The sequence below is a fragment of the Phyllopteryx taeniolatus genome, chromosome 17, assembly GCF_024500385.1.
Source record: "Phyllopteryx taeniolatus isolate TA_2022b chromosome 17, UOR_Ptae_1.2, whole genome shotgun sequence".
In the NCBI taxonomy this organism is placed as follows: Eukaryota; Metazoa; Chordata; class Actinopteri; order Syngnathiformes; family Syngnathidae; genus Phyllopteryx; species Phyllopteryx taeniolatus.
This window is the reverse complement of record NC_084518.1, coordinates 15849433-15863394: the sequence shown is the minus strand read 5'-3', so window position 1 is coordinate 15863394 and position 13962 is coordinate 15849433. Positions and strand designations below refer to the sequence as shown.

Genomic DNA, 13962 nt, shown 5'->3' with positions numbered 1-13962 from the left:
AGAAAATCATAACATAAGAATAATGAAGGTATATTTTTTACCTCATAATTGGTAGTCTTGTCTTTTTTTAAGTTGCAGTTATGTAATAAAGTCATATTAAAAAGTATATCAAATAAACTGCAATCCTGATTACAATTTGTTTAACTCCCCCTCCCCACACACACACGCACACAAAAATATCCTTGTCAATATTACAAAATGAATTACAAGAATAAACGTGTTCTTCTTCCAAATGTCAAGCATCGTTGTTGCGTGTCAGAGCAAGAATCCTATGAATTTTGGAGGCTCTGACTAAATTGTCTCTTTACTGCATATTGGTGATTTCTGGTGAAAACAAAATGCTAACATGCTAACATAACACTAGTGCATGATGGAATTTGCTGACCGTGGTTGGGAGTCAGTACACACAAGTGCGCATTAAACAAACATGCAGCAGCGGCAGTGCTCCTGGCATATGTCGGAGGATTGTCCCGCTAATCATCTGACACACACACACACACACACACGCACACACACACGCACACACACGCACACACAAACTCTGGCATGCCTCGCTGCAGCTGATTACGCTGTTGAAATTAAAGCATTGGTGAATAATACATGAGCAGCGGTTGCGTGAGATGCTGTTTGTGTCCGTTCCAGCTGTGCGTGTGTGCCTGTGTGTGCGCATGTGAGCGTGTGTGCCAGGCAGATGTCGGCCACACGGATTAGGTTGCGCCCTGTGTGTGTAATCCCGGTGTTAGTGAGAGCAAACCCTCCTCTTCCTCCCCCCCTTTGCTTCATGTGATTTCTCAGCATGCGTCCTGCTCTCTGCGAACTCAAACCAACATCGCCGTGGACCAATGGTGCGATGCAATTAAGTCAAAAAGACTTCCCCACAGTACTTAAGTAGATTAACGTATGGCTGTCTGTTACGGCGCGTTATAGATAGGCCAGTGTTGAGTGGCGATATTGTGACGTATCCTATCATCGTTTAAAAAAAACAAATAAATACAGTATCGAAAATCAATACTGTGAGGTGCCGTATCGTTGTCTATTATGATACCGTGTTGATACACCGGCATTGAATATCATTGTTATATGCCGTATCTAAAATCGACATTTCATACCTGTCATTGTCTGTTACAATAATTTATCGATACACCAGCATCAAATGTCAATATTATATATTGTTCGGTATCAGCATTCTGATGTATTCTATTGTCTGTTACAATTCAGTACCGCTACACCAGGATAATGATATTGCAATGTATATTATTGTTTACGATACAGTTTCAATACTTCGAATATGGTGTTGATATGATGTATTGCTGTCTGTTACAATAGAGTACACTGGAATCCAAGATCGATTCCACGCCATACCCTATCGTTGTCTGTTGCGATACAGTACCAATACGCAAGCGTATCACTGCGTATTACGATACAGTATCGATACACCAGAGTTGAACATCGATATTTTGGCACATCCTATCATCTCTTACAATTAATTCAGGATCGAAAAACCGGCATATTGATATTCTGCTGCATCAGATCTTTATTTATTATGATGCAGTATCAATACACTAGCATGGAATATCAATTTGGTGGTGTATTGAAATGTAATCTTTTACTAGAGAGAATCCATGCACCAGCATTGAATATTGATATTGCGATATACCATATCACAGCCTATTATGATGCAGTATTAGTACACCAACACTTTCTATCCACATTGTGATGTAACGTAATGTTATCTATTATAATGCAGCATCGAAACATCAGCACATAATATCAATATTGTGAAGTTTCTTTTCATTGTCTATTGCAATACAGTACTGACACACCAGCATCAAATAATGATATTGTGACATACCTTATCACTGATGTTATGATACAGTATGAATACACCAACAATGTAGATCAACATTGTGATGTACTCTAACAATATCTGTTATGCTCCAATATTGATACACCACTATTAAATGTTTATATTTTGATGTGAGGTACCGTCTGTTGCGATACAATATCGATACATCAGCACCGTCTGATATATTGTATAAAAAAACATTTGATAATTTGATCATTCATTGTCCTTTTGATTACAGTATCAACAAACCAACATTAAAAATCGATATTTTGATTACTATCTTTGTCTTTTACAACACAGTATCGATACATTTTCGAATATCGATATGACATGCTATCGTTGTACGTCACGGTACAGTATCGATACACCAGCATTGAGTACCAAAATTGCAACGTACCATATCAATGTTTGTTACAGTCCATGCAATATTGTGATTTATCCCATTTTTTTTAATACGGTGCACTCAATGTTGATTGACTTACAGTACAGCGCTATGGTACCTATTTGATGATACAAATGCAGTAATGTAATTAATTGGTTTAGCATGTTGTCCTGCATCATCACCAGAGTCAGAGCTGTTCCTAATATAGAAAAAATGTCTATTTAGACCTATTTTGTCCAAATGAGGAGATGAGAAAAATTAGAAACATCTTAAATCAGGTGCAGGGTCATATGTCATACTGTAATGGTGCATGACAAAGAGGTTTGAGGATGACTGCGATAAGCCCAATGTGACATTAAATATATATGTATATCAATATATGAATATATACATATACAGACACATAGACGTATATATATATGTATACGTGCATAAATAATTATTGTATATGCACGTGTATGTACTGTGTGTATACAGTACGTATATATGATTACATTCATTCCTGCGGTGGCACAGAAATGTCTGACAATGAAGATGCGTGAGAAGAGAGCAGACAATCTTAACTTTGATGTCAGCTATTAGAAACGCCTTCAATTAAAATGCTGGTCCATGTCAACAAAATCAATTCATTTCTTGCTTTGACATGAAATCAACACGGAACATTGACGGGCCAGAGAGACACCAGTGAAGTGTGAAGGGATGGAGAATCCATTTATCAGATTGAGAGACAGACGGAAGAACTCAGCTGCCATTTGCTTTCTTGGCTTGTAGGAAGTGCTTCGAATTATTAAGGCTTGGCGGAGGTCTAGTGCGAGGTGAAGTGCAGCCACAAATGACAAGAACGAGTTTCACTTAGTGTACACAATTTATTCACAGTGAGAAAACACAGCGATAAATCGGAGGCAGGGTGTGTGTCTCTGTGTCTGTGTGTGTGTGTGTGTGTGTGGTCTTAAAATGTCTCACTTTTAATTATCTTTCACTTTGAAGCTCGTGCTGCTCGGCCGCCAAACGACCTTCTTATGAAATAAATAATTGATGAGTAATGAAATGATTAAACAAAGATGCCGTTAATCTTAATAACATCTCTGAAGCGGCGTGCCGCATGTGGCTAAGGAGTCCTTTCCTTGGAAAAACAGGCCCCGCTAACGAGATGAGAGAGGCGTCACTTTTTTCTTGTGGTGTATTTTGTGTCAAGAGTCATGACGGTCATTTGAATCCGTGCCAACCTGCTGCGGGTTCTGACCCAGTGGAGGTTCTGTTGGCCCTCGTAGCCCTCCTGGCTCGCAGTGACACCAGGTTCAACAGTCTTTCCAGCTCATCCGCAGAAGCGGTCATAGCACCAGAGCCTAGAGGTCCGCCGCTGTCCTCCCGAGACCCAGAGGCCCAAGCCCGCAAGGGAGGCAACAGCTGGGCCGGGTGTAAGCTGAGGCCCGGTGGGCTGGATGGGTACCCGTCGTAGGCTTCTCGGGTTGGGGGAAGGGTGTCGTAGAGACCCTCAGAGTCTTCGCTGTGTACCGAGTCTTGCCGGGGCTCCCGGTATTCCTCGTAGACGGGCGACTCCTCGCTGCTCCTTTGCCGCCCTTCCCCATCCAGCCACCTCTTCCTCTGCCACTCGCCCGACTGGTTCTTTTCCCACTGGAAGGCCCTCCGCCCGGCCTCTGGCACCGACTCTTGGCCTCTGTTGGTGCTTGGGACCTGGATCGGATAGTCCAGCTGTAGGGAGCGGGTGCTGCCTCCCCGGCGGATGTTCTGGTGGGAGTTGCTCAGGTCATAGTGGGATGCCATCTCGGGCAGACGCAGGCGTGTTGGCGAGAACCAGCTGGAGTTATGCCTGGACGAGTCCCAGTGGTAAGCTGCAGGGACAGGATGAAACTTTTAGACTCTGTGGAACTTTACCCAGAATGATTCACATTTGGACCCTAGTTGGGAGGTAATAGTTTCAAGAGATCTAGCAACATTTGGGGTGTGGTCAGCAGCAGAGAATGTGAGGACTACCAAGCTAGACCCCCCTGGGCTGGGAGACGAGCCCCTTTCAGACCCCTTTTCCAGTGTCGCTGTACAAATGGCACCAACATGAAGTGTGGGGGGGGGGGAGGGCGTCGACCTGACAATTTACCAGATGTGGCGGTACTATCAGGATTATAAACTATGAAGGACATTGCCGGTGTGTAAAGGTATTTGGCGTTGGTGTGAATTTTAACACCCGACTCATGTTACTCCAGCCATTTTGCATTGAAAGCAATTATGGATTTCTGCCTGGCGGATTCCCAGTGGTAGACTGCAGGGACAGGTAAAAACCTTTCAATGCAGGATGAAGGAACTTTGGGAGGGACCCTGCTTAGGGGGTAGAGATCCAGGAACCTTTACGGTTGGCTTTACTGGTACCAAATACCAAAAAAAAAAATAGTTTGATTCCTGAGGACTACAGAGCTGCCGTTAAGAAAGACACTTCAGTCTCGGCGTGTTCTGGGCGATACTGATACGAAATGGGGGACAAACTAAACCTGACAATTTTTCTGCTTTGGAGGTAGTGTAAGAGTGTGAGGTTTTGCTGCTCCTGTGTCAAAAGCAATTGTCACGGTCACAGTAAAAGGGGGAGTACATGCTGGATCCTCGGTTATTCTGCAAGATCTCAGTGTGAAAGAATCTACCGTTTTATCACATTCGCCCTCTACCTAAAGTCTCCCTCGTAATGAATGAGTATGATGATGATTACATTTGTTATTGTTAATGATTATGGCTTGGAATCATGCAACTGATGATTATTATAAGAGATGCCTTGTGACAAAAGAAGTCAAGACTTGTTTCTCTGATATCTTTGAAGTTTAACACCCTCAAGTCTCTTTTTCTTTCTTTTGTTTGCACCAGCGCGGGGGGCACAGAGCTCCGCAAGATGCGCCATGAGGAGAAGTGGCATCGGTTGCTAGGGAACAAGACATAAAAGTCAATAACCGATGTCTCGACTAGGGCCATCACACCTTCCTGAACCTGATGGGAGAATTTTAGCAGTTGACTTCATATTACTGGCGGTAAGACTTGTTGTCTAATTTGCTAACAGACGGTCGGTACCAGTTTTGGGGTTCTGCGGGATGGACCAATCCACTGATGAAATTTAAAGCCCCCATCTGTAAATTCAAGTTATTCTCACTGTTCTGTGTCAACAGCCGAAGACTCGGAGGGTTCAGAAAGCGGGGGCAATTTTAGAGGTAGTATCAGACCCATAACCATCTTTGTTTAAATGGTATTCTGCTCACGCATCGTTAGCAAATTATTAGCATTAGCATATGTCCGGTTTTGGAGGTACAGTGTAGCATCAGAGTCATAACATCAACAGGACAATATTTGTGTGTTAAGGGTATTCCTTGATGTCTGGACGTCGATTTGAAGTTGAACACATCTCCTGCCCGCAACAGATGTCGTCAAGAAATCTTTTAAAAGTTCATATTGGCATTATTTGCATTGTTAGCATTTGATTACAGCATTAGCATTGCATCACTAGCATATATATTCAGTTTCAGAGGAGCCGGAACACCATCTGTGTGTTCAGGGTATTCCACGATACCAAGACCGTGATGTGAACTTTAAAACTTCTCCCGCCCTCTTGTGTTAAAAGCAACATAACAGTTGCCATCACCCATTAGCATAGCATTATTGGCATGTTGCGCAACATCGGTGAAACATCATCTGTGTATGAGTTTTCCACAGTGGTGTGACGTTTGACCCTTCTCCCGCAATGTTGTGTTGAAAGTGACATCACACACGTAGTCACGCATCTTTAACATATAATTAGCATTGTTCACATTTGATCATAGAATTGGCACAGAACTGTAAGCATATTTCCGGTCCATATCTCAGGTAGTATCAGAGCCGTAACATTAGCAGGAGACCATCTGCGTGTTAAGAGTATTCTGCAAATGTTATGAAGTTTAACACTTCTTCTGCCCTGTTGAGTTAAAGGCAACACAACAGATGCAGTTACATATTATTAGCATTTGGTTGTAGAATTAGCATATAATTATTAGCCAATGTCCGATTTTATGAATTTGTACAATTTGCTGCGGATCCAGTTTAACTAGCTTGGGGAAGGTCCTTGCTCGTGCGAGCGACTCCCGCTAACAACAATGCTACATGGTCTACTTGTGAATAATTGAGGGTTGGTGTTAATGAGGTGTGAGAGAGTGTAAGATGTATACAGAAGTTATGGTACTGATGAGGTGAAGTAGAGTCTATGTGATATTGCTGAGCTACTGAGAGGAGGCGAGCAGATACACTTCATCATTGGTCGCTCTTTAATGCACACGCGTGTGGAGATGCACACGATCAAGACATTGAAGCTATTGTAAAACAAGAACACGCACAGAACTACAAAAGCTCCACCAAACCTTTACAAAGAAATGTGTCTACCTGCTAGGATCTGTCTGAACATGTTCAATTGACTAAAATTGAATTTATACTGTAATCTGGATCAGATCAGGATCAAATTTGGTTTGGCATTACAGCCTCTACCTGTCAACCTACCCCCTTAAGGTATCTACCTACCTATCATGTGCCTACTTTTGCATCTTTCTATCCACCTTCCTACCTATCCAACTACCCGCCTATCATCCTACCTACAACCTACCTATCAATCTTTCTACCCATCACACCCACCTGCTGACCTACCAACCTTCTGACCCACCCACCTACCTATCATCTACCAACCTTCCGATGCCTACCTCCCTACACATCATGTACCTACCTTCCCATCCACCTACCTATTGTACTTACCCATTTACCTTTCTCTACTTACCAAACCAACTAGCCACCTACATACCTTCCTCCTCATCCAACCACCCACCGGCCCGACCTTACTACCTACTGATCCAAACGCTGACCTTTCAACTTTCACACGAACATGTGTTCCCTAAACGTGCACAGTAGCGGTCAATGTGAACACAGCTGTTTAAATACAGTTTGTACAGTATGTATAATGTGACACTTACCAGGACTGTCCTGCCACTGCTCATTGTCCATGTTGGACACTACAAAAATAATGATTACAGATTTATGTATACATTATGTAAACAGTATAATTTTGAATATCAAACTGTGTATAAAACTGTGTTTTCCTACCTTCACTCTCAATGTGGTCCACCGTGTCGTTGACCAGACGGATGACTGTCACGATGGAGGCTACGCACACACACAAATACAAACACACACAATGTCACAACCACTAACTTGAATAGGTTAACATATCATGTGTGCGTGCATGTGCTAAGAGCGCAGGATCACGTTTGTACACGTGTGTGTATGGCATGCGTGTGTACTATATAGGTTGTCAGCTCTGCTACAGTAATTAGAGAGGACACACGCCACGCACACACATGCTATTGGCGTGTTAGCCTTCCTGGTAGCAGAGGGAGGATCAATGCTATTGAGTTCTTTGTGGGGAAAAAAAAGTTCTTCTTCTTCATCTCCTTCTTCTTGCACCTCTCAATTCTAATCGGCTCCTTAATGACTTCATTTTGCTTAATTAAGTGTCGCTGTTATCAATCTGGTGTGAGGCTCACTCATCAGTGGTATTATTGCTATCTCCACCAGGGAGTTTTTTTTTGCTTTTCTTCTTTTTTTTTTTTTAACTGAGATTACTCATAAAATACTTTAATTTCTGTAAAACGACACAAGCACAACTCCACTAATTCCAAATGTTGGTGCAGTTTAAACCATCATTTGAAACCTGTACCCAGGCCTGAAACTCTTAACCAGACTTGGAACCCTAACCCTTGTTTCAAACTCGTACAGGCTTGAAACCCCCATTTGAAACCAAAACCCTGACTTCAAACCCTATTTTTAAACTCAAACCCTAGCTTGGAACCCAATTTTTAAATCATACCCCTTTTGTGAAACCCTAACTATAGGCTTGTAACCCTAATGTGAAACCTCAACCCTCTCTTGAAACCTTACTTTGAAACCCTAACCCTTCATTTGCAACACTAACCAGGGCTTGAAACCCTAACTTGAATCCCTGACTGTGGCTTGATGCCCTCCTTTGAAACCCTACTTTGAAACGTTAACGCAATCCAAGGTGCGCTGTAATCTAGAGTAATGAAAAATGCATATCCGGGTAAAAATGCGGTGTTGACGTACCGTTGTCGTCGAAGGACTCTGACGTGTACGAGCTGAGATCCTCTAACGTGGAGTTTGACGAAAGACCGATCGCGTCGCTCTGCGTAGGCGACCGCTCACCTGGACAGACGAACGCACACAAAAACATTGCACAATTAGCCTTGTTAGCAGTGTGGTTAGCATGTAAGTTTGACTCAGGTTGACATGAAGCTCCTCAACTGGAGCCGTTGTTATCCTCAACAATCCGTCATGCTCTGAGGCCCTTGAACAACGTGTGTGTGTGTGTGTGTGTGTGTGTGTGTGAGACAGAGAGAGACCACCCCCTGCCCCCCACCCCGCCACGTGGGACCCAGGCCGGTTGTCAATCAAAGTAAGGCAAGCAGCCACTGGGCGCCTTGTGTATACACCCCAGACGCTTCAATAACACACAAACATACACACACACACGCACAAATACAGACGAGATCTAGTGTTTAAAGCATGGGCTAGAATATCAAGTCTAAGGTAGGGTTTCAAATTTGTATCTGGATCAAGGTTTCAATCAGGGGTTATAGTTTCAAAATAGGATTCCAAGCCTGTGTTAAGGTTTCTAACAATAGTTAAGGGGTTTCAAGCCTGGGTAAAGATTTCCAACAAAGGTTTCAAGCCAGGGTTAGGGTTTCAAATTATGGTATTAAGCCAGGGTTAGGGTTTCAAAGTAGGGTTTCAAGCCTGTGTTACGATTTTAAAGTAGGGTTTCAAGTCAGGGTCAGTGTTTAAATGAGAGTTTCAAGTTATGGTTTCTGGTTGGGTTAGGGTTTTGAGACAGTCTTTAGGGGAATTAATGTGACTTTTCAGTGTTGCTGCTACTAAATGATTCATTGTATGCTAATGATTGAAAGTTTTGGCAGGCTGCACCACTGGCCAATCAGCTGGCTCCGTTCACCTCCGTCAACTCCCAGCACGTGACGCCACATTCGCTAGCTGCCGCTTAGCTCGGCGCTAATAAACAAAGTGCGGTCGCTAACGAGGGTGTTCAAGCATCTCAATCACGCGCTAATTAAGCGGGAGCGGATCCCCGCCGCAGCGTGCGTTCCCTGCTCGGCGGGGGAGCGCATCCTGATCCCTACGGAGGAAATCAATGATGGTGAGCAGCAAGTTGAGCACAACAAACACAAACGCTTCTGATTGGCTCCTTGGACTGGAAAGAAACCATGTGGGATTGCGGTAGCTTCAAATAACACTGGCAAGATGCACTACAAGCACAACAAAAGCACAATTTGAAACCGTAGTCATTCTTTCAAACCAGCAGGTTTCAGAGGAGGGTTTCAAGCTTGGGACGGGGTCTCAAACAAAGGTTAGGGTTTTAAAGTAGGGCTTCAAGCCTGGGTTAGTGGCTCAAGACAGTTGTAAGGTGTTTGAAATTAGAGTTTCAAGCCAGGGTAATGGTTTCCTAGTTTGAGTTTTGTCTTATAAAATAGGGTTAGGGTTTCATCCCTGGATTATGGTTTCAAAGTAGGGTTTTAAGTCTCATTAGGATTTTAGGCAAAGGTTTTAAGCCTGGGTTTGATTCTCAAAGCATGGTTTCTAAAACTGGGTTAGGAGTTTAAAGTAGGATCTAAAATCTCGTTAAGGTTTCAAGCCAAGATTAGGGTTTCAAAGTTGGGTTTTAAGATAGGGTTAGGGTTTCAATGCAGTGTTAAGATTTGAAATTAGGTTTTCAAGCCTGAGTTACGTTTTCACATTAGGGTTTCCAAACCGGGTTTGGTTTACAAGCCAGGGTTAGGCTTCAAAGTAGGGTTTCAAACCAGGGGTAATTCAAGTTAGGGTTTTAAACATAAGTTTGAGTTCAAGACAGGCAAATGATTTCAAATTAGGGTTACAAGCCTGGGTTTTTGTTCCCAAGTAGGGTTTCAAGCCAGTGATTATGTTTCAAGACAGGCTTCTAAACATGGGTTAGTGTTTCAAACTAGATCAGGTCTGTGGTTGCAAATTAATGTTTTCAAACAAGGAAAAGGGTTTTAAATAATTATTATCCTTTCAAAGTAGGGTTTCAAGCCTGGGTTATAGTTTCAAATTAGGGTCTTCAGCTACTTGTTAGCCATTGCCATTGTGGAAGCGATCACTCTGTCCACCAATCAACACGCGGCACTGCTGTCTGGCCCCGCCCTTCCGTTGCCCTACCGCCAACCGTACACCAACAGCAGAGTATCAATAACTGGTACGGATCACTTACTGTATTTTGGTACTTGTTTCCAACTGGAGCACTTTTGCTCCAAAGTAGGACAAAGTCGAAACGCAAACATTCTTCATCATATTCATTATTCATATTTATTCATCGTATGTGTTCATTAGAATTGTCAATGAAAACGTTTCGAGTGTATTGAGGTCAGTCGGAAGCAATCCGTCTCCATGGCAACCATGCCAGACAAAAAGTGGCCTCAGCGCGCCTGTGTGTTTGAAACCCTGACCCGCGTTTGAAACCTTACTTTGAAAGTGTAACACTTTTTTGATCCCCAAACCCAGGCTTTCAAACTGACTTTGAACCCTGAACCTTGGTTTAAAAACACAAATGTGAAAGCCTGACTCTCGTTTGAAACCCTTACCCAGACATAAAACCTTAATTTGAAACCTAACCTTGGCTTTAAACCCTACTTTGTCTGTGTGTGCGCGTTCAGTCTGACCGTCGCTGCCGTCTGTCCTTTCCATCTCAAAGGCTCTCTGACTCCACTGGTCCTCGCGTTCTTCTTGCCGGCTGGCTTCCGCCGCCGTGTTGGCGTCCCCACCCTCCCAGGACACCTTGTGAGCGGGGCTGTGCTGGTGGAGGCGGCGGCAGGGCGACGGCGGAGTCAGATTGGTGGGTGCCACGCTGCACACGGCCACGCCCCGACAGTTGCCGCGCATGTTTGACATGTTGGACAGGAAGCTGCTCAGCTGTGACGGAAAAGATGGGAGAAAAGAAAAGAAAAAACAAAGTGAGCAAATGTTAAACAGCTGCTGATGTCCCGCCAACTCAGATCCCTCTCATCACGGTATGGATAGCATTTTTGCCTTGCATCAAAAGGTTCTGGGTTTGGATCTGGGCTAGGCCTTTCTCTCTGAAGTTTGCATGGCTTTTCGCTATCCCCTTACACCCATCCCATGTTGATTTTGGTACCTTTCACAGGGAAAACTGTGTGGACGAATGGATGGATGGAGCTGGATGATGGTTGGATGGACGGGTGGAGAGATGACAGAAGGATGGAGATTGATGAGGTGATTGGATGATTGAGATGCTAGATAGTTGGGAATGGATGAGATGAATACTTGTTGGATGGATGTAGATGTGGGCGATTATTGGATGAATGCAGCTGGATGGTTGGATGGATGATGGAGATGGCCGATGGGTGGATGTAGCTGGATGATGGATCATTTGAGATGGTCAAATGGATGAAAATGGATGATGATGAATGGATGGATATGAACAGATGGATGGAAATGGATGGTGCTTGGTTGGATGGAGAAAACTAGATGGATTATGGTGTATAGGGATCGATGTGGTTGGATGGATTGATAGATGGAGGTGGATGGATGATGGATGATTGGATCGTGATGATGGATGAATGGAGGTGGATGAATGTATTTGGATGGATGGAGGTAGTTAGACAGATGGAAATGGTTGGATGGATAGAGATGATGAAATGGATGAGGGTTGGATGGGTACATGAGATGAGTGGATGGATGGATGGAGATGAATGAGAGTTGGATGGATGGATAGAGATGGATTCGTGAAGACGGATGAGGGTTGTATGGATGGATGAGGGTAGTATGACTCATAGTGATGGATGCTGGATGGATGAAGGTGGTTGGAAGGATGGAGATGGATGAGGGTTGGGTGGAAGGATGGATAGAAATGGATAGAGATGGGTGGATGTGGTTGGATGGACGGGTGATGAATGGATGTACCGTATGTATGCCTGACTTACCCTGCCTCCATCCGCGTCCCTGCTGCATCTCCCCCCCATCAGAGGTGAGTGCGCGTCAGGTCTCACCACCACCTGAGGCGCTGCCGTCAGGCCGCCGCCATCCCCTCCACCAATGGCGCTCACCTTCCCCGGCGAGCCCGGCACACGCACCGCCTCGAACTCGATGCCCTCCGCGCCCATGCCTGTCTTGCGCAGCATGTAGCTGGTCTCCGTGATAGCCGACACGACTGCGACGCTCCCCGCGGGCGCCGCCCCCGCCGAGTCCTTCCGGAACTGGATCTTCTTCCGGAAGATTCCGAAGAGGATGAGGAGCAGGATGACGACGAAGACCAGAACGCCAATGCCAATGATCTCGCCGGGACCGACGTACGACAGCGGCTCCGCCTGGGAGACATCCGCATACGTGAGTGACACTTGACACAGATGATCAACACCTGCCACAAAGTTTAAGATGTCCGGTGCTTGTATTTGACACTGAATCATACCGACGGCATTGCGAATCTTTTACACATAAAACATTATTACTACAGCTGTAAATTCTGACCTCAAATAATGTAAGATAATAAATTGTAATAAAAATGCTTTTTAAAAATAACAATTTGTAGGGTCGCACCTGCGTGTCATCACCCGCCTCACTGCCACCGTCGCAGGCCCCGCCCTCATATCCCGGCGTGCAGTTACAGAAGAAGGATCCTGGCGTGTTGACGCACTCGCCGCTATCTCCGCACTGGGCCCGCTCGCACTCGTCCACGTCTTCATCGCATCTGGAAAATCGACGATCATTTTTATCGAAAATATTTTTCGGGGTTATAACTGTGGCTCGGCTTTCCCACGTTCCGGCTCTGATGTGGCAATTTTGCTGGATCTCAGTGTGAAAAGATGCTATAGACATGGCAATATCGCGAGCTGAGGAGATTCCAACACTATCAAGGGGGTATTTAACACATTCACTGCCATTGACGGTTTTAGAAGTCAAATATCCATGTCAACAGTGAAGGCTGGCAGTGAATGAGTTTTAATGAACCAAAACAGCATGTGCTTTGTAGATGAATTCAAGTTTTTAGACACTTTTAGTGGGGGCGTGCTCGGTGCTCGACCAGCCGCCAACACGCATGACACTCATTTGTGATGACTTCCATCACGCGCGCTCGCCGGTGTCTTCATCCTCATTAGCATTCGCGTGCTGCTTCCTCGTCCTCTTTTCTGATTATGATATTTGTTTGATATTGGGTTGTGCTACACGACACGTGTGCAGCAACTCTTGGAAATGTCATCACGCTGAATAATATCTGCTGAGTGAGCGTTTACGCCTGATTATTATGCACTGATAACAAGCTGCAGCCTCAGAACAATTACACAACAACTCATTTTGCAAAAATGCTGAATACACATTTAACCCCTCAGATTCACTGGAATACAATTATTAACACTTCCGCTTTATATTTTTGTATCTACAGTGGGTACGGAAAGTTTTCAGACCCCTTGAATTTTTCACTCTTTTGTTATATTGCAGCCCTTTGCAAAAATCCTTTAAGTTATTTTTTTCCACATTAATGTACACAAAGCACCCCATATTGACAGAAAAAAAACGGAATTGTTGATATTTTTGATGATTTATTAAAAAAGAAAAACTGAAATATCACACAGCCATAAGTATTCAGACCCTTTGCTCAGTATTTAGT

The 13962-nt window shown here is 44.1% G+C and overlaps 1 protein-coding gene and 1 long non-coding RNA gene across 9 annotated transcripts in view; one reads left to right on the top strand and one right to left on the bottom strand.

Moving 5' to 3' along the window:
• Positions 1-12303, top strand: part of LOC133467420 (uncharacterized) — a 100672-nt gene extending 88369 nt beyond the window's left edge. For 2 of the 3 annotated variants that reach the window (XR_009785220.1, XR_009785219.1), the window contains one exon: positions 11032-12303. This is a non-coding gene — a long non-coding RNA (uncharacterized LOC133467420). Of the gene's footprint in view, positions 1-5096; positions 5258-11031 lie in introns of all 3 variants that reach the window. The other variant, XR_009785221.1, reaches the window with a different exon arrangement.
• LOC133467395 (protocadherin Fat 3) overlaps positions 3073-13962 on the bottom strand; it is an 87733-nt gene continuing 76843 nt past the window's right edge. For 3 of the 6 annotated variants that reach the window (XM_061752224.1, XM_061752223.1, XM_061752229.1), the window contains 7 exons: positions 12894-13044; positions 12281-12664; positions 11000-11249; positions 8358-8456; positions 7341-7400; positions 7211-7249; positions 3073-4081 (listed from right to left, as the gene is read on the bottom strand). In XM_061752224.1, coding sequence (XP_061608208.1) covers positions 3435-4081; positions 7211-7249; positions 7341-7400; positions 8358-8456; positions 11000-11249; positions 12281-12664; positions 12894-13044 — 1630 coding nt within the window. In that variant the 3' untranslated portion in view covers positions 3073-3434. The remainder of the gene's footprint in view (positions 4082-7210; positions 7250-7340; positions 7401-8357; positions 8457-10999; positions 11250-12280; positions 12665-12893; positions 13045-13962) is intronic. The other 3 variants (XM_061752225.1, XM_061752226.1, XM_061752228.1) reach the window with 2 other exon arrangements.